The sequence below is a fragment of the Chlamydotis macqueenii genome, chromosome 3, assembly GCF_036417535.1.
Source record: "Chlamydotis macqueenii isolate bChlMac1 chromosome 3, bChlMac1.mat, whole genome shotgun sequence".
Classification (NCBI taxonomy): Eukaryota; Metazoa; Chordata; class Aves; order Otidiformes; family Otididae; genus Chlamydotis; species Chlamydotis macqueenii.
In genome coordinates this window covers 127,087,630-127,111,227 of record NC_141558.1, presented here as the reverse complement: position 1 = coordinate 127,111,227, position 23,598 = coordinate 127,087,630, and the positions used below count along the sequence as shown (strand labels likewise).

The window sequence follows — 23,598 nt, the reverse complement described above, 5'->3', positions numbered from 1 at the left end:
CCTTTCAGAGCTACTCTGTCAGATTTGGTTAAAATTAGCCAATGAGGGTAACGGTGAGGGAGACAAACTGACAGACACATGCAGCACAGTACTGCACAAAATTCTTTCCTTAGGAAGTCAGCCTAAAAATAACACTCCCTCTCCTGCTAGCTGTCAGTCTGTTTAAATTCACCACTTGCTTCTAAGGTTCCAGCAGTATCTATCCAGCCAGTGTAGTTCAGAAGTGTTTTTCCCACTTTATCCTTTTCTCAGAAACACGTTACACAGAAGCAGCCACTCACCAAGCGACCGGCATTATCTGGTGGATTACAGCACAGCAAGATAGTGATCTGACTGCTGGGGCTTCTCTAAGCTGCCAGAAGGAACCTGCTCTTACTGTCACCCGCTACTGCACTCTCCTGAACCCAAACTTGGCCCAGTTTAAGTTCCTACATTGTGAGGCTGTGCCTGTGTAATCAGACCTCTCCGCAGAGTGTGGAGCTTTGCCTGAATCAATTTGTGCTCTGCATCCGGTAGCTGTGACTGAAACAGAATTATCTTCTCGAGAAAGTATCTAAACTGAGAATAACTCTCCCCGGTGAGGGAGAGCCCACCCTAACCTCCCAACCGCTGCTGTGATGATCACCCACCAACAGAGGTGTGGGTGAGTAAAACTGCAACAACACTTTCCCGTGTGCATACATACAGCATCGTTTCGTACCAGCTGACTGCAGTCCCCTTGTAGCTCAAGGCTGCTGAGAGACCGCACGAGTTTCCCGGGATTCACACACTTAAGGACTGCTGAGTCCCTCCATCACACTTCCCAGAAGCAGAGAGTTGCTTTGGTAGTGTGATGCTCTGACCAACTTGTTGCTGTGAGAAAGCACTTCAAATCCTCTTCTCCTCTCCACTCTGGCTTTCCCAGAGGGAAGTGGTGTTAGAGGACTCACCGGAGCAGAGAACCTGCAGCTAAGGACACAGGGTTCACCTGGGTACCAACCCGGGAGGCTGGGGGTGTGCCCCTTCACGCGACATCCTAGGGACGTCGTGGCAGACGGCGCAGGAGGGCAGATGGGAGGGGAGAAGGCTGCACATGCGGAGCTCAGCGCTGTGCAGCTTGGCTGTGCTACGGGGAGGCAGATCAACAGACAATTACGGTGAACTGCCAACTGGCCCTGGTGTGACGGGGTCGGACCAAACCACTTCCAAGGCAGCCCTGCTGTGGGATAATTGCGCTTCTTTAGAGCCACTTCATCTAGCAAGGATTCCCCACAATTAGTCCTGTGCGCGCCCACGAGGGAAGGGCCTGGCATTGTAACCAACGTTACAGGCGCTTAGCAATCCCACTGTAGCTCTGAAAAACAGCTGGGGAAACACGGGGGTTTCAAGAAGCAGCGGCAGGTTAGTTACCTATGACAGATGTAAACAACTCTGGAGCAGAGCTTCCCGCTGCCATGAAAGTCGCCCCAGCCACATCTTCGCTAAGATGCAAGCGCTGCAGAGAAACACATCAGAGTCATTAATTAGAATGCTGAGAGGCTAAAGGAATTCAACTAGAAATGTTCAACTGTCCGCCAAGGGTAAGAAACTGCCAATATGTATGGAGCTTTACGATAATAAAGTTTAAGTATGGGGAAAAAGTCATCACAGGCATTGCTTACTTAAGACAGCATCTCCTTGTAGAGGGCACGTTGCGGCTGTGACACGCGTTACAGAGGAAAGAGCAGCACTTGGGACATCAGCGAGGCAGCCTCACCAGTCATGGCTCCTTGTCTCCTCCACGACCCCACCAACACACACCCCTTACCTCACCTACTCTGGCCTGTACGAGGCAGGGCTGGAGCTCGGGCTCAGTTCACCCCCAGCACCCGCCTTGGTATCGTTTCATGGACATCCAACCTCTCCTGGCCCCCTTTCACTTGGGTCACCATGGAAGAGACTTACCTCCCACGGCCTCCCTGCAGTAGCGCCCAGGGACTGCCTAAAACAGGGGGTTCTGGAAGGGAAAGGACGCACTACGCTAGGAAAACTTCACCAGCATATGTGGTTTTCCAAGATTTACTGGGTTAATTACTTCTTTTATGTTTTCTGCATTCCCGCTGCTCCATCTGCACAAGTCGCTGTTCAGTGAGCGCCATGAGGCTGTTAAGGACCACATGCCTTGCTGGCACCTTCCACACTTTAATGAGTACCTAAAAAAAGCCACCCCTCAACCACATGGCCATAAACTGCGGAGCTGTTACTACACAAAGCTGGCTCGCTTGTGTGCCTGCGAGTCCGCGGCTGCCACCGTACCAGCAAGTGGAAGAGAGCTGAGGGCAGTGGGGACGTCTCCCTAGCAGAACCGGCTGCTCTAGCAGCACCCACAGCCTGGCAGGACGGACGGAGCCTTCCTCTCCCCTCTTCCCTCTGCAGCGGTGCACCATTTCTCTGTGACTTTATCCTTACCAAAGTACATTTGCACAGCAACAAGATCGCAGGAATGCTCCCACCAACCTTACCTGGACTGAAGATCCTACAAAGGATATTCAAGGTTTGCAAGAGAAGGTAACTCTATCCACTGACCATACACATATAACAAAAAATGTTGTACGTAAGTTACGAGAAGAAGGAAAAATAAAAAAATGTGCCCTCAGCAGGACTGCTTTTTAAGCAGGAGACCACAGCATCGCTGCACTGCTGTAAAAAGCTTGTGGAACCCAATTAAACATAGCTTTATGAAAAATGATTTTAAATAGGATTAAAACTATCGCAGAAGTTCACAGGACCAGAAGTAGATCTCCAAATGCCAGGTTTTTTTCTGCAGGATTCTCTATGGAATTATGGAGACAGTCATCCTACAATAATCCATCTGCAATTTGATGGTGTCTTTTGAAAGAAAAGATCATCAGCCAAGGAAACCAACCGTGCTGACTTTCTGTGGGGATGTCTTAATTTAAAGCTGCAGTAAGTTCCCTCGAGGACAGTTCCTAGGTAATTTATTGCAATGCATATGATGATTAAGTTAATACAATGCAGCAGAAAACAGCACACTGTGTAGGAGGTGAAAACACATTCTCTGGTATTTGCAGATAAATGTTTGCAATTGACGTAGAATGTTAGCTGCATCATGGAAACACTCTAACACCAATAACAGAGGAGCTGGGCAAATACGCTACAAGCTGCTCTAGAGAACAAATTAAACCCAGGGCTTTATGGTAAGAACATCGGAACTAAGACAGAATGTGAGTGCCTCGCATAGCAAGTGTCTGGAACAAATTCTCATCTCAACACACACATTTGGGAGCGCAAATGCCTTGTTGGTTTAACTCGACAACTGCTTTCCAAACGAGATAAAGCTAAGCCAGAAGGGCTTTTATTTCAGAATTAGTGCCTCTAAACTGTGAGCAACTGTAGAATAACTATTGGTTGACCTCCAAGACCGAAAAAGCCTTGAGGCAGGAGGTCTGAATTGTGCTGAATACGGCAGTAGGTGGTAGCTGGATTACCGGTGGAGGATCTTAGGCCAGCAGTGAGTCACGTCCAGTTACGGCTGTCTGCACACTAGGCACATTACAATGCTGCCGTACCCAGTACCACCTCTTGGACGTGACCTCCTTCCTTCCAAGGGGCTCTCTCCCCCTCCCTCTCTTGTGAGCAACCTTGAAAACATCACAGTTCTTATCTCATCAGGTGATGGAGGAGGACTCAGGTGGCCTCCCCCCTCACCAGGCAGCCCTGGCTCTCCACATCAGCCTACTCAGTGCACGAGGTCTTTCTGCGGGGAGAGTACTGGTTGGTGTGAGCAATGGTGGTAGCATCTGCTGTCACTGGGGAGCAGTAACACCTTCCCTTTCCGAGAAAAAGAGGCAAGAGTGGATACTCCCAAAGGCTGCAGAGGCCTTTGCAAAGTGACTCGAGCCTTTTCCCACACATTCTTGAGTGCTAACATCAAGGAGAAGCTGGATGTTTTGAAGGCAATCCATTCTGGACTGATAAAATCAAAGTAGTTGGATCAGGAAACAGGAATGCGTATTTCTCTTGCTATCATGTAATTACAGAACTGCTAAATTTATGCATAAAATACATAAATAAAAGGACTTGAATATCTCTAAAGGTCACCTATGGGGTGAGAAAAATCTTTTTTGGGAGAGAGTCAAGCAGGAGCAATAGGAATAATAAAATTCTGATCCATTTATACGACCCATTTTGATAATCTCTAATGACCCAGTATCTGTCTTCTGGACAGTAACCTCTTAATGCAAGTTTGCTGGATTTAATGTTCTATCGCTGCATTTCTCTCTCACACACAACTGAATAAAACCTGTTATTATCACCTTATTTTATTGGTGGTGTTGGGTAACACAATGGTTCAGAGTCGTTAAAGCACATGAGGAGTTGTTATGTACCACTGAGAAGACAAATAACCAAAAAGTAAAGATCTGGTCAAGTGAAAGCAGCCTTCTAGATCCCAGGGGCTTGCAAGTCAACCAATATTTCTACTGACCCGTGCAAAACACAGAGGTGTGGAGAAGCAACGGAGCTTGTCTGACTCACCCAGAGTCCACGGCAGAACTGGAGCAGCAGCTAGTGCTCCATGGATTCAGGTCAGACCTCTGCGCCATACGCAAGGGCACTAATCAAAATGCACTTGTAGATGGGATTTAACAAGTGCTCCATCAAGAGAAATAACAATCTCCCTCAATCTCTTGGCTCCACCTGTGCTCCTCTGGCCTGTCCCTCAGGGATCCTGATGGCACCCCAAAATACAAGCCCGTCCTGGACACTGCTTACTCAGTTCAGGTTTTGTTCATCTCCAGTGACCTGAGCTGGCTTCAAGACCCACATTTCCCAGCAGGGTTCCCTTGCCTGGGAGAGGGGAGGTTAAATAACTCAGCACGTCTACATCTCCAGCATCTTCCATCCCTACTTCCCTCCCCCTGAACCTCGCAGTGCCTTTCCCCAGATTCAGCCCTAGAGAGTGCAGCAGCTTTGCAGGACAGAAGCTCCTGCCTTGTGTTGTCGCCCTTCAGTTACCTAAAACAGTGGTATTTCCTGGGGACTCTTTTTTTACGACAGAGAACAGGCTTGGACAGCAGCATGCTGAACTACACATACCAGGTTAGTTTAGAGACAATTTCCATCAGAGCTGTCAGCACAAATGGTTTATCCTGCCGTGTCCCACACCTCCTCACAGGGCAGGCATTTCCTACAGCTGACAGAGACTTCTCACCAGCAAGACCAAACTATATTTTCCACATGCAGGGACTTCACTGCCTGAGATTGACAGTGGAGAGGGCTCGCAGCCACTTTGGGCACATGGCCTGTGTTCATCCTGTAACTGTCTGAGCTGATTTAGGCTGAAATGTACTCCTTGTCTTCAAAAATTTCAGCATGCCACCCTTAGCGAAAGACATACAGAGTCCCTTGCGATTGCTGGAAGTGTTCAAGAGCTTCTCTACAGCTGACCTAGCTGTCCCTGCTGCTTTACAACTTACGCCAACACAACACAAGGTGTGAAACTCATCACTTGGAAGGCGAGGTACAAGATCCACCATTCTACTGGGGTAAATCACCAGAGGTTTTAATCAGCTAAGGGTAGGGCCTAGCATTTTGGAGAGAGATCTGCAAAGACACACAGACACGAGGCAGCAGCAGCTACCACAGCGTGAACGGCCGCAGCGCCTGGAGAGCCCTCAGCCTGTGAACTCACGTGCAGGGCACCACACAAGTAAAGCCAAAAGGCCCGGGAAGCGAGCGCACTGCACATCTGCAGCACCCGGAACGTAAACCAAGACTTTGTTTCTAACCAAACCCAAGCAGCCAAACCCAGGTCCGGCATAGGTCCGCTCAGGGCAGTCCTGCTCTGGCTAGGCAGCACTAGGCAGCACTCCCTCTCGGCGGCTGCACTGGGAGTCGTCAGCCCCGGCGTGAACGTACCAGCAGTGTGCAGGTCCTCACCCGCCGGGAGTGGGAGCAGGAGAGGCGCACAGACCCCAGTCCCATAGGGCCAGGACCACACGCAGGGACTCAGCTCTTGGGCATCTGGCTGAGAGCTTGGCATCAATCCCTCCCTCAGTGTTTTGGGGTTGGTTTTTTTTTTTATTTTATTTTTATAAGTACTAACATGTCTAAACTCTCTTGTGCATTTTTTTCTTTCCCAGTCTGATACCTGAGAGATTCCTAAGTTTTAAGTTAACGGTATATGAAACTCAGAAGCACCCTACAGATCACTATTTCCGTGCAAAAATCAAGAAATAAAAGGTCCTTCCAGGTCCCAGGAGAATTGAGTGACCTGCCCAAAGCCGTAACTGAACCAAAGCGCTGCTCCCTGTGTTGGCAATGAACGATGTCCCATCCCTCTCCCAGTCTCCGAGAGCTGGATCCCACCCTCAAGGACAGGGTTTCTCAGCTGGAGAGGCGGGAGGACGTCAGCAGCGGGCGGCAGAGGACAGGACAAGCTAATAAGCCCTGCCAGACTCATTACCTGGAAACCCGTGCTGCAGCCAGCACCACAGGGAAGCCCGCAGCGAGGGGCTGAGCTTCGGCATCACTGCTGCAGAGAGTGTGTTTTTCACTACGCTGTAAACTGCCCCCATTTTCAAGAAGCGGTGCGATACACACCCTGTTATCTGAGAGGCAACCACTGGCTTTAAGAGGGAACGCTGGCCAAGTTTACCCATCAACAGATGCCCAGCCCATCTCCTGCGAGTGAGAACAGGAGGCCGAGCCAACACACACACGCAGTGTTGAGCAACTAAACAAGCACGGGGAACGCTCTGAGACAACAGTAAACACACCATCGTCACGTTCTGAGCCTCTCGAGGAGAACCGCTGCTAGAGCGGCACACAGGCTGAAGTAACATCCAATACTTACTTCGCAAATCTTTTCCAACGAAGGGACAAAGAAATCATCGCAGACAATTGCCAGCGCATAAAACATATACACGGCCTGCAAAAAAAAAGAAAATGTTGAGTCTGGAGATTGTCAAGCAGAAACAAACTGCAGCATCCCAACTCATCTTAGGTTTGTTCTGGTATACACTTCTTGAAAAAATAAAATGCTCTTGCAAGAAGAATTCATGGGGTGCTCTGGGATTTAACAGAAAGATCATGAAGTATTTATCCCAAAGTTCTTACAAGCTGTCGAAAGCTGCCAACATTTTATCATCATCACAAAGAATTTTTTTTTTTTTAATTCTCTGGATACTGCTAAGCCACACTTAAATATTTTTGCCTTCCTTTTTCCCCCCCTGTTGCACAATGCAAGGCTTTTTTTATCATTGCATTCTGTGAAAATCCAGACCCTAGAGGAGCAATTTTTGAAATGCCAGTGTTTTGAAAAAAGGGAAGGAGCTTGTTTTCTGGGACTGAAGTGCCCTGTCATGTCATCTGAGATCCCAGGGATAATTCTTGCTAAACTCCACACAGGAACGGCTTCCAAACAACTGAAACCCAAGGGGGAACACAAGGCTTGAAAGGACACCTAGCAAATCAACTCCTCAATTTCATGCAAGGAGCACTTAATCTGTATTTCTGTGTTATTAAACAGAAGAGGATGACTGCACCCTCTGAGGGACCGCAAGACAGCCCAGCACTCATCCCTCGCAGCACTCCTCAGTGTCAGGTACGCACAGCGTATTTACCGCAGCTGGCACGCCTGCAGGAACTAGAAAATGATCTATCTGCGCATGCTACCAAAAACCTGCCACAGAGAGAGTCCCTGTTACCGCCACGGATCTCGTTCCAAGCAGACTACGCTATCGGCAAAGGTTTCTCTATGCCTACGCACTTGTGAAAGCACTCATGTACAAGAGAGTGCCTTAAATTTTGGGCACGTAAACAGAGAGGCGAGGCTCGGGGCACAAGGCTGGAACAAACTGCACCGCAGCAGCTGAGCGCACACCAGCTGCGTCCAGAAAGAGGGGACAGAAAGAACCACACTGCGCGAGGCAGGAGAGGTGAACCCCTGAGCTCTCCCTCTCCAGCTCCCCCGGGGTTGCCGGGCCGCCTGCGGCAGGACCCTGCACCCGCGCCCAGGCCAGCGGGCTCACCGTCCCCGCGCGCCAAAGGAAACCGTGCCCCCCCACATCGTCATGCAGCACGGGGCCACCACGGAGGGGGACAGCACAAGGGCTAGCCTGCGGCCACACAGCCCTGCGTTCCCATCCCGCCCTGAGCCTGCGCTCCTCGTCCCCCTCTCACCGGAAACGTACCTCTCTGTAACGTATACTGCTGGGTTTTCAGTGCGCGTAGTTGGGTTTTCTTCCTTTTTTTTTTTTTTTTTTTTTTTTTTTTAAAGATAGAGTTTCCCGCCTATAGAGCTACCTGTACTGTGCCTGGAAGCAAATGGCCCAAAAAAGAAGCAATTTTGCACCTGGTCCAGTGAAGCAGGTGAGCCTGCACCAATCCCTCTCCTTTTCACAGCACCACTCACCGGTGTTGCAGCACTGCTCATCTTTCCACACCTGGAGGGAGACCAAACCACTTTAAAGTTCAGAGACAGCTCCATCTTTTGTGTAACACGTGCCGTGTATCACTACAAAATTATTTTTACAAGGAGTGCAGGTCCAGCGAATAACTAGCGCTGAGAGAAGCGACCAGTATTCGGTCACTTATGAAGACAAGTGTCTTAACCCTATCAAAGCTCCGAGTCAGCACCACAGCACCAACACATCCCCCTGCTTTGCTGTCTTTGCAGCCTACTGCTGAAGCTCGGGTGATGGGAGGAGACCAGAGTGTTTTTTTCTGGAGGGAAAGCAGCAATAAAAACAATCTCTGGGCTTTTGTTCTTGTTTTAATTTTCCAGAACAGATTTAAATCCCCTAAACCCCTCCAAACCCCAGATTCTCACTTGCCAGAATTTAATGACAACTTTGCTGCAAAATGCCAGAATTTCTGTGAAAATTTCAGCCATTAAACCAAGCTCTAAAATAATTCAAGTATATTTTTTTCAAGATTAGACATGGGAATTTCATCCTAACGGATGCCTTTGACACCACCTTGAAGATTCAGTGCCAGATTGTCACTTAGATCAGTTTCTGTGCTCCTCTGTCACTACTGATAAATGTGAATAAACGTAACTTACATTTTACAGGACTCTTACACCACAACACGGCCCAGAGGACCACGAATGCAAGCACAATTCCAGGCCTACACCTCGTTCTCGCAGAGGGAGCGCGCGCTGCCGACGCGGTACCCACGGATAACTGCACGGACAGAGCCAAACAAAGCAAACAGCTCCCAAACGCTGTGCACAGCAGGAAGAACGATCAGGAACGGTCCCAGGGAGTTCCGTGGCCACATCCCATTGAAATACAATGAATGGATAGCGGGTGCCCAACTTCAGCCTCGATTTTTTGATCTGCTGATCACATTAATCTGCAGCGGGTCACACCATCGTTTTCCCTTCCCAAATACAGAGTAACACCTCTCAGGAGCACTAATCTGTACACCATCATCCCCACAAACTGAGCACATCCCCTGCATTAGACATCATCTGCGGTCGCAGAGCGTCACACGGCCGCTCGGGCCCCCCGCCATCTGCCACAGCTGCGGCAGCCAGGTTGTCCCAAAGGGGTGCAAGGCAACGGGGACGGAGGGAAGAAACACCAAAAAAGCACACACTCAAGAGCCAAACCAGGTCACATCAGCATCTGCCTCCACACGTGGCACACAGCCTTCGCTCCTGTACGCTCTCGCCGGTTTTTCAGATCACGCCAAGTTACTGTACCGGCTGCGGCGCTCACCGGGTCAGCAGCCAGCCTGGACAGATATCGGGCGCAAGACATTCATCAGTTTAAGTTTAGGAAAATCCCTCTGAGAGTTTTCAAACGAGCATTCAAATCGTGTGAGGGGTGGATTTGCACCGCGTCCAGTGCAAACAACAACGACAAGGCATAGCCATGTCCTGGCAGCCACAGGCAGGTACAAAAGCTGCATCCCACTGCATGCTGATTTCCAAAGGGCACAACCACAACCCAAAAAGGCACCCACGCTTACGTAGGATCAGGTACAAGAGAAAAGGCAAAAAGGGGACGAAAATGAGCAAGGAGGAGAAAAGCGAATGTGAAGAAGCTGCGGTGGGGAACGCCCCGCGGGCACATCTGCTGGAAGCGCGGGGCCAAGGCCGGCTGCAGGCAGGAAGACTGCTGCGGGTGACTCCAGCAAACCTTAACGGCGGGCCGACAGAACGGAGCAGGCTGAAGCCACAGACTTACACGCCTGAGCACTTATTTTCAGTGATCTCACTGCTGTCACCGTTCTGGTTTGGCTGGGAGTCTCCTCTAATTTTATTTTGCTGGCTGAAGTGCAATACGGCGTGAAGGGTCAGAATCTCAGGAGTATCCGGCTGGAAAAGAGCTCGGTTCTCAGCTAAACCACTGGCAACCACCCTGGTAAGTGAACACATGAGGACAATAACTGTTACTTCCTCCGAAGTTGTTTGGGGTTTTTTTTGGTAGAGTTTTGTTTGTTTGTTTGTTTTAAACAAACAAAACAAATCAAGGTTTAGAGTTTGGGCGAGCAGGGGTGGGGGAACGTGAGCGTGTTGGGGCAGAGCTGGAGTGTGCTGCGTGTAACGGCAGCAGGGGACATCGCGAGGGATCGAACATAAGAAACGGCTCTCAGCCCCAGCATCGCTGAGTTGTGTTCAGCTCAAAGTGAGGACATGGAAGTCTTTAAACAGCCAACCTACTTAAAAGGCACTCTTCCTGCCCTGAAAGACATTAAAAAATTATGAAAATACCATGGGCCTGCATAAAAGGATTACAAATACCAGATTAAGTACTACATTAGGATTGGGTTTTAAATGATGATTCTAACAAGCAAACATCAGAGAATTGCAATCTCTGCATCAAAGGAGATTAAATATCTTACTCCAAATACATGTTCCATTGCACAGGACATAAATGATAATTTTCACGTTTGTCCAGCGGTCCTTTGAGTCGCCCGTGCCAGTGTTCATACTCGGATTAAAACTTGCTTTACTCAGCTAAAAAGCAAGAAGCTTTTCCTAAGAAAGCTTACATGCCGTAGGAGCCAGCAATTCCCACAGCCCTGCCTTCCTCCCAGGAGCACCAGGAAAGGAAGAGGTACCCGAACCTGGCTGCTCCCCCCGCAGAGCCCCTGCCCCGGGCCAAGGGCCACCACCGAAACCGAGCACAGGGCTTTGCTCAATGCTGACTGCATTACAAAACCACCTGAAACTCCGGTAATGAAGAGAAATTAAAAAAAAAAAAAAAAAAAAAAGAAAAACAAAAAAAAAAGAAAAAAAAAGAAAAACCAAACTCCAAGTTCAAGTCCAGGTTTACAAACAAAAAAACCCCAAAACCATGAACTCCAAGTTCGAGTCCCACTTTCCCTGGAGCAGCCCGTGGTACCACGACGTGCTCAGCAGCAAGCTGTCTGTATCGTGCAGCATCGCTACAGCAAGCGTGTCCAGGGCACTGGGAAACCATCACCCTGACGAGACAGCTCTGTGCTGCAGAAATGAGACGCGGCTGGTTTCTGACTCAGCGCAGAAATAGATAAAGACAGGATACGGCCAGAGCGACCTACATTTCCCCCGCGGCTCGCACAAGGGGGACAGGTGCCCCATCGCGCGCCCCGTTCCCATGGCGACACTGAAGGGTGGCGAAGGAGAGGCAGGAAGGGCCACCCCGCGCAGACACAGCTCCTTCACCCCTGCTCAGCGTGCAGCATCCCACTCTGCCCGGGGAGGAGCTCGCCCTCGACCGCGCAGACTGGCAGTGCAACACGTCCTGGCACCACGTTCTGGAATTGCCCAGAGAAAGCTGGGAAAAGGGGAACCAAGTGTGAAAGAGACTGGGATAACACAGGGATCAGGGCAGAGCCTACAGCTGGGCAGACGAAGGCTGAGCAGCAATGGGACAGGAAGGAAAGACAGTGCCCATTGCACCAGGCCTTTCCAGGGAAACCCGCAGCGACACCCAAACCCTCCTTCCTCTGCTTCCTCGGCAAAGCCATTTCCCTCCCCTCTCTCACGGAGGTAACGGGTGCCTCCCCCAGCCACCACAGGGCTGGGGGTCTGCGCGGCCATCGGTACGCGTCTGCTGGAACAAACCAAACACCGGTGACATGCCGCGACACCCGTGCTCCGTCAGGAACATGCGTACTACCCACAGTACAGTTACAAAGGTGCCAACAGCCTACTAGCATTTTTCAAGACTACGTTACGATGTTCACACGCTGTCTGTATGGATTAAGAGCAGTTAATACAGCTCCTGAAATTAAGAGATGATCAACAGTGACCTTTTCCTGTCAAAACACAAGAGCGGTTGGAGGCGCAGAGCACTGTCTGCCAGGAAAAAAAAATGAAAAAAAAATGAAAAAAAAAAAAAAAATCAGTGCTTGGGATGTAAACACACACTGGTCAAGATGCACGTCAAGGTGTGAAACCTCACAGACTGCGCCACGCTAGGGTCACAGCCCATGGGGAGGGCACGTGGATCGATTTGAGCAGAGCCAGGCAGGTGAAACCCAGCCGGCAGCTCCACCCCATACCTGCAGCAGAGCAGCTGAACATCCTCTGAAGGTCTCTCTCTCCACTACCTGCAGAGAAACTCTGGTTGACTGGCTGCTGCACGGCACTGCCTTGAGAGAGGGTTATATGAATTTCTGGGAATATTCTTGTGGGTGCTGAAAAATCCAGCTCAGGCCCAGCACTCACTTTCCAAAACACCTCAAAGCTCACCATTCCCATGGGAACTTGGAAGCCTTGAGCTTGCCAGACAAAGTCAATAGTGGTGATGTTCAACAAATAATTGCAGCCACTTAGCCGAAATAAAATCGTAACGCAGAGCACTCGCATTACAACATGCAACGCAATGTAATTTATACATAAAATTAAATAACAAATCATTGCACATCACTAATGGTGACTGCTCATTTAAACTGACTAAAAATTATGAAATGCTTTTAAATATTCATTAGAAGCAGGTATCTTCTTGGCTGCTCAAGAGTGCCTCTTTCCCCGCAGAAGTAGCAATTTGGCAGTTCTTCTTAAACTAAGATGACATTAAAAAAGAAAAGAATTGTCTTAATCTCATCTACCCAGCAAAAGTTGAGGAACGGATTTGGAGGGACAGCGCTTCCCTCTGTGGCAGCACTGCAGCTGCTGAACACAAGGCCCTCTTAACACCAGCTAAGAGTCCAGCAGACTGATGGGCCAGGGTTATTTAAAATAAATTTACCTTTAATTTTGCCCTTACCCACACACACCACTTACACTGACTTGCCTGGAGATCACAAAACTCCAAGCCCCAAATCACACAGATTTCTCATATTAGCAAGGTTTTTAAAACAGCATCTATTAAAGTCATCTTGGTATATTTCTGAACTTTGAGGCAAATCCCCTGCCCACCTGACGTCCTCCAGAATTCTCAAGAGGATCCAGGACCCTGCAGCTGATAAACGAGAAGTTATGATCTTTTCTTTAATATATTCAGGAAGAAAAACTCACTTTAGCAACTTAACTACTCAGGTGAATTCTGGAGACCCAAACTTTTTTTAAAAAAAGTTTAATCCAGTTGATAGTATTTTTAAACAGAAAATTCTCTCTAACTTTTTTCTCCTACAGCTGTGTCATAAGGGCTGCCACAAGGATTTCTGGGGAAAATTTCTGGGGATAAGACTTCACTTATTTTTGAAGGCAATTACATGAACATCCTCCCTCGATGGAGCATCCTTGTGCTCAGGGGCAGATGGCTGGGGACCACAGCTGCCTGACATCCTCAGCAACGCCGGCCTGGCTGGAGTAAAGTAACTGACAGGAGTTTATTCACATGAGAGCATGCTCCTGGGCTGCACTGGGGCTTTTAAAGGGGTTTGTGTAAAACTAAAGTATGTTATACTCAGTGTAGTTACCCAAACTCACTCTCAACCACAACTGAGGGCAGAAAGCCCTGCGGGCAGGAGACGGCATCAGCCTGCAGTGAGCGCGCCGAGCCCTGGCCAGGCTGATAGGAGAAGAAACGCAAAGTCGCAAAACTTACACAAAGGACGTGCAGGACCACAGCTCCATGTCTCCTGTCCTCGTTCGTGAAGATGTCACTGGGGAACTCATGGAGAGCTGCAAAAAGGGAAAAAAAACCAAAAAACAAAACAGGTCAGATGTTTAATTGGCTGCTCAAAACTGCCGCACGTGCTCTTAAGTAACATAATGAAAAATCGCCTGCGCCTTCTGCCCAGCAGCGGTCCTACGACCACTTTGTGCCTGAAAACAGATGGGTGAAAGCCTCCTCCTGACCCCCAGCACCCCCTCCCCATCGGCAGGGTGCAGGTAACACACACTCATCTCCGCAGGACCGCACGCTCCCCAGCCAGGCAACGGCTTCCCTCCAGTGCCCTTCCCAACAGCCGGCACCGTGGAGGCCTTGTAGCAAACCACTGCCCAGCTGTTCTCATTCTCTCTCAGCCTGGGGGTCTCTCACCGCCCTCACCGAATAAGTAAACCGTCAGGATACTGGATTTCCCACACAGAAAACACACCGAGGACCACGTGCTGCGTTAGATAGCCAGCCAGTGGCTGAAAGGAGCCACAGTTCAGAACAAGGGCAGATTTGGAAATTTCAGACCAAAATTAATCTCTTCTCTACCTTCAGACTTCACCCTACCTCCTCAGAGACATCCCCAACACAAACAAGTCCTCTGACGTATGGCGCCAGGGATGCAAAGAAGGTTCTGACACAGACATATCAAATGTTTTAGGAAAAAAAAGCAGGAGTGTCAAGTCTTTGGAGCTGCAAAGATTTCCACTGGGAAGGCTCAGCGTGACTGCAAAGCAAAAAAAGAGGGCAGCCTATACGATCAGAAGGTGACGTGCTAAGGATGGCAACACCCCTCAAATTCCCTCCACCTTCTGAAATCACAAGGCGGCACATTTTGCAAACAGGCAGAAGTACTTCTACCACACAGCATGTTATGAAATGGTGGATTTCATTCCCCGGGGATGCTGCGACAGGTAGGAAGGGTCCAAGAGGAGATCCTCCATGGATTGTCTGTTGGTGATAGTCAGCATGGTTATCTAAATGCAAACTCCAGTCACTAAACTCTGTCGTGAGCAGTCAGCATGGGCAGAATGACTGATCTTTACATGCTCCACAGCTTACACTTCTCCCACAGCATCCCCTGCCAGCCACTTCCAGAAGCAGGATGCTGTGCTGAGTAGCCATTGTGTCAACTTCCTAACTTGGGCGGTTCTGTAAATGACCAGGAGAGAAGAAAGGGACAGTTTGGAATCCACGGGGAGAGGTGATGGAAGCAGAGCCGTGCCTTCACGGATGCCCAAGCACTTGTGCACTTGCTGGGTTCCACGCTAAGCAGCACAAAGTGCCAGGTCCCAAGCAGCAAGCTTATGCCTAGAGGAGGTTTGCGGTTCACCTTGGCTTCTTCACGTGGTTTAACTCCAACGGAGTCATAAAGGCTGGAAATGACACACTAGCAAGTGTCTGGGACAGCCGATGGCCCACTCTGCCACCCCAGAAAAGCACTCAGCAATGCCGTTTGTTCCATGCGCCTTCGTTAGCAGCAATATATTTGTTAGACGAGCTCTTCTCTTCCCAAAGTCAGGCCATCAGTGTAACGGTCAAAAAGAGCACGCAACACCATCGCATAACCTTTGTTGTAAAATCAGTGTTGCAAGGCATTTAAAGACAAGCTGCTTTCAGTTACTCACCTGCTTTATTACTGCTCTGGATGTTAATTGCATTGTAAGGCACTTACAGACACTCTGCCAGTTAGGCTGCAGGAACGGCTTTTGGTAGTAAACCGAAAAGCGAGCGTGAAGATGATGCTCTGGCATTCCAAGTGCTTCTCAGTAATTCCAGATCTGAAATGCTCATAACAACTAAAGCGATGGTTTCCTTCTAATGGTCAGTTTCACACATTCAGCCTCAAGTCAGAAAAAAAATCAAGCTGCGTTTTTGCTAGCATTCACATTGTTGTCATTAATAAAGCTCCAGCAATTGGAATTTAATTAGCAATTGCACAGACGATTAAATGGAAAAACAACCCGGCTCACTCTCACAGCTTTGCTGCCCGTGAAGCAGTAACTGAGCAAAAGGCAGCTCCGTTCCAGTTGTGTTACTAACGCAAGCAAGGGATCGACCCGGGCACTGTATCTGCAGAGGAAAACAATTTTTCAGATAAGCGGTCTTCCTTTTATACCCAATGTACCTGTAGAAGCTTTTCTTGTTGCCCTTAACGTCCCCAGACCGATTTAATTCTGTCAGGGCTTTAGCCTTCCTCACCTGATCCCTGGCTGCTCAGCCAACCTCTGTATTCCTCCCGAGCTACCTGTCCTTGCTTCCACCCTCTGCAGTTTCCTTTTTTTTTTTTTTGTTGGTCATTTTTGTCAGACTTCCTCCTCATCAGGATGCATGGCTCCGAAGCTTGGAGAAGGTGCTCCTTGTATATCAACCAACTTTCCTGGGCCCCTCTTCCCTCCGAGGCCGCATCCCATGGCACTCTGCACAGCGGATCCCCAAAGAGGCCAACATCTGCTCTCCACAAGTCCAGGGCAGAGAGCCTGCCGTGCCCCCTCCCTGCTGCCCTGAGGATGCTGAACTCCACCCTCCCATGGTCACTGCACCCATCTGAAAGGATTCATCTTGCCTCAGCAAAGCATCATCACGTGCAAACCAAACATTTTCATCCCAGTTTCGTTTAAGAGATGTTCCTGCCTGTTGTGGTTTTGTTTGGTGAGGGGGGCCTAAGGTGGCAGCTTCTGTAGCAAACTGCTAGAAGTCGCTCCCCTTTGTTCAGTGGACTCGGCTGGGCCTAGGGCGGACCTGCTGCTGGCCAAAGCCGAGCCGATTGGTAGCAGAATGTCCCATGATAACGCCTCTGCGATAACGTATTTAAGAAGGGGAAAACAGAAAAAAAAAAGAGAGGAGAGAAGATGTGAAGAAGCTGCGCGGGGGCAGAGGCGTAGAGGGGGAGGCGCAGGCCTCATGGGCCTTGCAGGCCTCAGCCTCTGGCCTCTCACCAGGTGGCCGACTGGGCCCAATTCAGCCTGGCTGGCTGCAAGAGGTGGAAAGGAGATGAGATGATGGATGATGTGAAGAGATTCTGAGAGGCGTCTGCCAGCCTGTTGCGAACAACTTTTCTTGTGAGAGGAACAGCTGCAGACGCCAAGGTCAGTTCAGAAGGACGGGGAGCAGTAACGCGGCTCCTGGCCAAGATTCCCCTGCAGCCTGTGGTGACGACCATGGTGGAGCAGGTTGTCCCCCTGCAGCCCATGGAGGTCCACGGAGGAGCAGAGATCCACTTGGAGCCTGTGAAGGACCCCGTACCGGAGGAGGTGGATGCCTGAAGGCGGCTGTGGCCTGTGGAGGCCCTGCTGGGACAGCTGTTCTGGAGGGACTGAACTCCGTGGAAGAGATGACCCACGCCGGAGCAGTTTCACGAAGGACTGTGGTGTGTGGTGTATGGGTTTGACCCCACAACGGAGCAGAGGAGGAATGTGAGGAGTTCTTTCCCCGATGATGAAGCAGCAGCGTAAAACAACGCGTGATGAACTGACCGCAATGCCCGTTCCCTCTTCCCCCCTGTGCCGCTCAGGGGGGGAGAAGGTAGTAGAGATAATGTTAAGCTTGGGAAGAGGGAGGGGTGGAGGGAGGTTATCTTGTTCCCTGTCTCATTATCCTGCTGTTTGTAGTAATAAATGAATACTTTTCCCCAAGTCGCCCGTAATGGTAACTTTAAGGATTTCTCCCTGTCCTTATCTCAAACCTCGAGCCGTTTTTCTTACATTATCTCTCCCTGTTCTCTTGGAGGGTGGGGGGAATGAGAGAGAAACTGCGTAGTCTGGTCGCAATCGGGGCTGAACTACGACACTGACCATTCACCAGACCACAAGACATTGCAAAGGAAAGATGGAGAGGGATGTTTTTACCAATACACAAAATGGTTTGCTAACACACACACACATTTCCCTCTCCTCCTGCAGCTGCCTAGGAGATTTTAGCATGACAATTCATAACAGACAGAGAAGGTGAAAATCCACTCCTTCTATCAAGAGTCTCTACTTGTTCAAGGAGAATGAAGTGCACCTAAGGTGAAAGCATACAAGAAAAAAAAAAAAAAACAACAGTACAAAAATAGAACAGGCTTGTTGCTACTGGCAGAGGCGGGGAATCCTAGCCGTCTTCCTGCACACAGCAGAAACATCTAATCCTCCCTCCGCGTCAGGCTCCCCTCCCACACTGCGATGAAACGCACCTTCGTACCTGAGAAAACCTGTGTCCATCACTGCGTTCTCTACGACACTGAACACAAATGCTTTAGTGGCCTACACTCAAATGTATGCAATTGTAAAATAACGCATGCAAATTTGGAGTGTGCTGCATTTTTATCAGACGCATCAGGTGCAGATGAGTACAGATAAGAGGAGAGCTGTGCAAAACACAGGAGCCCCTTTCTAAAAAGAAATACAGGGTGTTGCTGGAACACCACTCCAACAACAGCTGCTCCATTTAGCTGGTAGAAAAGCTCATACAGTTTGTTATTTTGCCTGAAAGAGTGCTCAGCCTTTGTACAGAAAGTAGGGACAGATTTTGCCAGGCTCATTTTGATTGCAGCAGGAAAAAACAACAACCACCCTGTCAGTGAACCTCAACTCCAAGAATTTAAAAGATTTCTGCCTAATTGACCCACTCTCGTCCTCAGAGTTGTAGGCACTGGGTCTGCGAACTGCAGAAGGGCCAGACCCTCCCACGCATGCAGCACCTCCACGGACACTCTGCAGGGGCAGCAGGTACAGCGCTGGCTGCCCGCACCCTCGCAGCGGCACCGACAGCGTTTCAACTGCGGACAGGCCAGTTCCAGCCGCCGGATGCAAGCAACCCAGCTTTAGCTTTCAGTTAACAAGCGCAAGGTTCTCAGGAAACACTGCGCAGGAGCATGCAGCATAACACAATGGCTTTTTAAAGGTCACTCCCATCTTGCACTGGCGACTTGTAAAATTACTAGTAAGTATCAGGATAATCAGCATGTAGAAGCAGTTGGAACTAGGTAACTAGCAAGGTACGGATTAGCTTTGTAAAGAAGGCCAAACAGAGGAGAAGCTGAGAGGCAGGTGTAAAACGCTGTGCTTTTTCGCACCGGCCAAGGCCCTGACAGCATGACTTCCCGTGTTCAGACGGTCCCTGTGCGGAACAGGGAGCCCAGGCCGTTCAAGACGGGGTGTTCGGCACCTACCGCAGCCCACAGCACAACCCCGGCCGGTACCAAGCACCAGCACACCGTTGCTGCTCGCCCACATGGAGCCTTCACGGGCCATACCTGCTCCCCTCGCCAGATTTAGAGCAAAGTTCTGTATCCATGCTTCATTGGGAAACGTTATTTTAGTCACAATACAATGAGTTGGAATAAACTCTTGTCTTTTTATTCTCAATCAGTGTGTGATTCATTAAAATTGGAACCCCGTTCAGCCTTGGCTTTAGCTGACTTACAAAACGATCCACATTACCACTCCGCTCAGAGGATTTGCTGGTGCAATACAAATTTGCCTCTGTTCTGCACAGTCGAGCTACCCCAGGTAGTTCACACGCCGTGCCAAGGACAGATGCACGGAGAAGATGCTGCCGTACCATTCTTCTGGACCGCAGCAGAGAGCGTTTTACCTCTTCAAAACCCTCTTCTCTGCCACACCTTTCCCTCTCCTGTTTGATGTTCCCACCTTTCCAAAAGGATTCTTTAAAAAAAAAAAAAACAAAAAAAAAAACCCCAAACCAAACCAAACAAAACCACACAACACTATATTGGATCAACAGTTCTCAAAGCTGCAATACACACTTATTTTTAAACTAAGTCTTTACATTGCTAGCCAGCATACCTACTCTAAGAACAGGAATACCCTTGGGAAATCCGCTGTAGTTTTCATAGGAGCAGCAAGAACTGAGGATGTCCAGCTAGGTAATGAATTATCAGCAAAGAAATCTGTCACAAATTTAAGAACTCTGTTAATTTTCTCACACTGTCCCCACAATTCTTCCATGGCCATAGATAAGTCACATCCGTGCTAGGCACTGCAATCCTGAAGCATCCAGCTAGCTGGTGGGGAGAGACCCAGGCTTTATTTTACAGTTTTCCAGGATAATTACTCTGCCCAGTGGCCCCTGTATGACTCCTTCCCAAAGGGCTCTTCAGAAGTGGGCTGCACATCCCATCACGGGGTAGAAGATGAGGCTAGAGAAAGGCATGACTTGAAATAACTACATGAGCGGGCTGGATTAGAAATCAGGATTTAGATAGGCAACGCCAACGTTTAGGGACCATTGGTATTCGCAGTATCAATGCTACTTCAGCTGTCAGCAGAAGTCCCAGAGACAAGTACACTTCTGCAGCTGGAAAAACACAGACACGTAGCTGTGCCAAGCAGCTGGGTGCAAGCTCCTGTCTGAGCCCAGATGACGGATCGCTTGCTCCAGTGCCCAGCTCCAGGCGCTCAGAGCGTGCCAGCTTGCAACGGGAAAAAAACAAATACATCATCAGCAACAGCCATGGCAGGACAGGGAACTTGAGGGAACACCACTGTGCCATTGCGTGGATGCGCGCGGTGCCATATCTCATAGATGCGCATGTGCTGGTCGCCGCATCCGGGGAGGGACACGGCACAGCTGTGAACAGCTCGGAAAGCAGCAACAGCGTCAGCCAGGATGGACCAGCCCCTACACACGGAATGCTGGCGTGGAGACCACCTCCTCTCAGCCTGACGACGAGTTGGGTGGGGGTTTCTGAAATCAAATGGCGAGGAGAGGGAGGAAAGGGACCAGTTGCTCCCCAGGTCTCCCGGCACACGAACCAGAGGGGCCAGCAGGCCCAACAGCCACAGCAACTCAGCTCACTGGCACAGAGTGCTGCAATTCTGCATTCTCCATGGCTTCACAGGCAAACTGACAAGCCAATGGAGAAAGAAAGAAAAAAAAAAAAAAAAAAAAAAAAATCTGTCAAAGACTAGTAACAGAGATGATTTCAGTGCCTCAGGAAATCCCCATACATCAAACAGATGCAGCTGGGAAAGTGCATCGGGAAGCGTCCCTGCGTGTTGCTCAATCTGTTTCTTTGATTTCTACCACTGTGGTCTATGAGGGAAAGATATCAACGGAGTATACCTTGTGATGTGACCTGAGACAACACGTCCTGAATCAATGCCAACAGTTTTTTACACACAGAAATTAAAGTACACTTAAAAACAATTAGTCACCTTCCCCCCCACCCCCATCCTCACATTCATGATTTTAAACTCAAGGCTGAGATTTTTGACTGCTTTCGGGTTAGCAATAATATGACATTCACCATCTGCCTGCATGCTGTCTAGCCCAGTTCCCTGATCTCCAGAAGCACCCCCGAATGGTATTGATTCCGAGAGGGTAACAGCTCCATCCCCGCGGTCTGTCCCTCGCACAGAGCGGGGACCCTCCGGAGCGAGCCTGCAGAGGCGGGGAGGCAAGGGGGCTGAGGAACTGCGGGACGCGCTCAGCCTCAGCACCACCACCACTCAGACTGGCTCAGATGCGGATGGCCCCACGCTCCGCAGCACGCCAGTCCCTGCAGCCAAACCCCAGGGAAACAGCTTTAAATCATGCGGTCTGGGAGATCAAGGGACTGCTGAAAATATTTTGTTGTCTTTAAAAGCAATAAGGATCAGTCAAATTCTCTCTGAGGGGAGGGCGGAGTAGCTTTTTTTAACATACACATAATAAATGTTTTACTTTCTGCCAAGTAAAAATGGTGCTTGCATTACAGTGGCATGATCTAAAATTCAAGAGTGCCAAACTATGCTGATATATGAATAATAAATCATTTAGCTAATGTTTTACTCGTGTCACCACTTAACTGCTGAAAACAAGCAGCTGAAGCGGAGTAGAGGTACAGCACGCTGTTACAAATCCCGCACGACGCAGGGCCGAAGGCACCGTCCTGTACCTTGCGGTGGCTTTACAAGGGCTGGCTCTTCCCAAGCAGCGGATGTTCAGATAGCATTCTCTGTGCCTACGCTGTAACGAACTTCTAATTACCAAAAACTGAGCATTTACAGCAGATGTCCAGGCAGCGATGAGCTTATGCACACTTCCACTTCCTTTGGTTACCGCACGCCGATTTGCTCGAGTCACGGGCTCACGCCCAGCACAAAGGATGCTGACAGCAAACACACCGCACAAAACCGATTTTACATTTTTTCCAGGCTGGCTCCTCAGCCGTCGCCAGCAACGCACCCAGAGCATCACTCTTACCACAGGAAGCCTTGCTGCAAGTCGACCTCAGCAAGTCCATTGCAGACCAGCTCTGACCAACAGCCAAACTCTTCCCTGCGGCACTGGGCGGGTGCCGGGTCACCTTTCAGAGGGAGAGAGCATGCAGGGAGAGGCGCGGAGCGACCCCAGGTTTCCTGGAGGCAGGGGGAAACAGGGTGAACTGACGCTGCTTGGCATGGCCGGATGAGGGGATTCCTGCGGCGAAGATGGGAGCGAGATCCCCCGGACTCTGGCTGCAGCACACGGCCCCGGGGGTCTTAGCATGTCCCCCAGGGGGACAGCCCCTGGACTGTCTCAGAGGCCAGTCCTTGACACCGGCGCCACGTGCCCACCCTGACACCCCCTTTATCACCACCAAGCCTTTGGAAACCAGGCTTTATGGAACAAAAGAAGAGCTGCCAGAGCAGATGTGACACGAAGCAGAGCAGTCTCAGACAGAGATGTGAATACACGAGCATTTTCACTTTCCAGGAAGGCGCAGTCCTTGCAGACGAGTGCTCAGAAGCTGCAGAAAGGCCCCAAGTCCCACCTGAGGAATTCAAACCAGATGTCAAGTCCCACAGAAACGTCCCGTCACAAATTGCTCATCCCATGAACTTCTCCTCTGAAAGCATTTTGGTTGATTTGCGTATGTTCTCTTATCAGAAAGCAGCCCTTCAGCTAAATATGGCAAGAGGGGAATGCTGTGTGATCCTGCCAGGATATAAATCCCATCATAACTTCACCCTCTTAGTCACACAGGGCCATTTATTCAGTCTGGGGGCTTTTTTTAGATATTAAGACTAGATGCAGCTGTGTCAAAAGCTTTTACTGGAAGACATCCACCCTGGCTGCAGCACGCTGCTGAGGCCGGAAGGCAGCACCGCTGAAGGATGCTGAACCGCCTTGCCGGGAGACGGGGCCATGTCGGGGTGTTTCAGTGTCGGCACTGGGCATGAAGCAGCAGCAGACAGTGCTGAATTTTGCTGGTAGCTGAGCAACACCTCCAGGTTGTGAGATGTTGTGTATCCCTCTTCAGAGGGGGCTCACGGCAGAGGGGTGCAGGGCTCCACTGTGTCCCCTTTTGGAAATCACTGCTGGGCCAGCAACGGGCTCCACCGGCGCCTGTGGCAGCGTGCGGTCAGGGCCCCGGGGAGAGGAGCTTGTGCCCACATAGGAGCAGCCCAGATAGCTGTGTGTATCCAAGAGGGCCCGAAATCGCAGGCGGCTGCTCTGGGGCACCCCGTGGCTCCCTGCTCTTCCTGAGTTAGCATGCACGATACGCACAGAACAGGCAGTGTGCCGGGCTGTTCTCTGAAACAAAACTACAGTGGCTGTGCACCTTCCAAGGAGCCGGATGCCTCCTTCCGCCCCGCATTCC

The 23,598-nt window shown here is 50.0% G+C and overlaps 1 protein-coding gene across 1 annotated transcript in view; it reads right to left on the bottom strand.

Moving 5' to 3' along the window:
- SLC24A3 (solute carrier family 24 member 3) overlaps positions 1-23,143 on the bottom strand; it is a 68,594-nt gene extending 45,451 nt beyond the window's left edge. Inside the window, exons 1-7 of the mRNA XM_086744683.1 lie at positions 23,050-23,143; positions 22,218-22,320; positions 22,002-22,122; positions 18,637-18,835; positions 13,974-14,050; positions 6,836-6,910; positions 1,390-1,474 (exon numbers count right to left, since the gene is read on the bottom strand). Of these exons, the coding sequence (XP_086600809.1) occupies positions 1,390-1,474; positions 6,836-6,910; positions 13,974-14,050; positions 18,637-18,835; positions 22,002-22,122; positions 22,218-22,320; positions 23,050-23,143 (754 nt within the window). The remainder of the gene's footprint in view (positions 1-1,389; positions 1,475-6,835; positions 6,911-13,973; positions 14,051-18,636; positions 18,836-22,001; positions 22,123-22,217; positions 22,321-23,049) is intronic.
- Between the last annotated feature and the right edge of the window lie 455 nt (positions 23,144-23,598).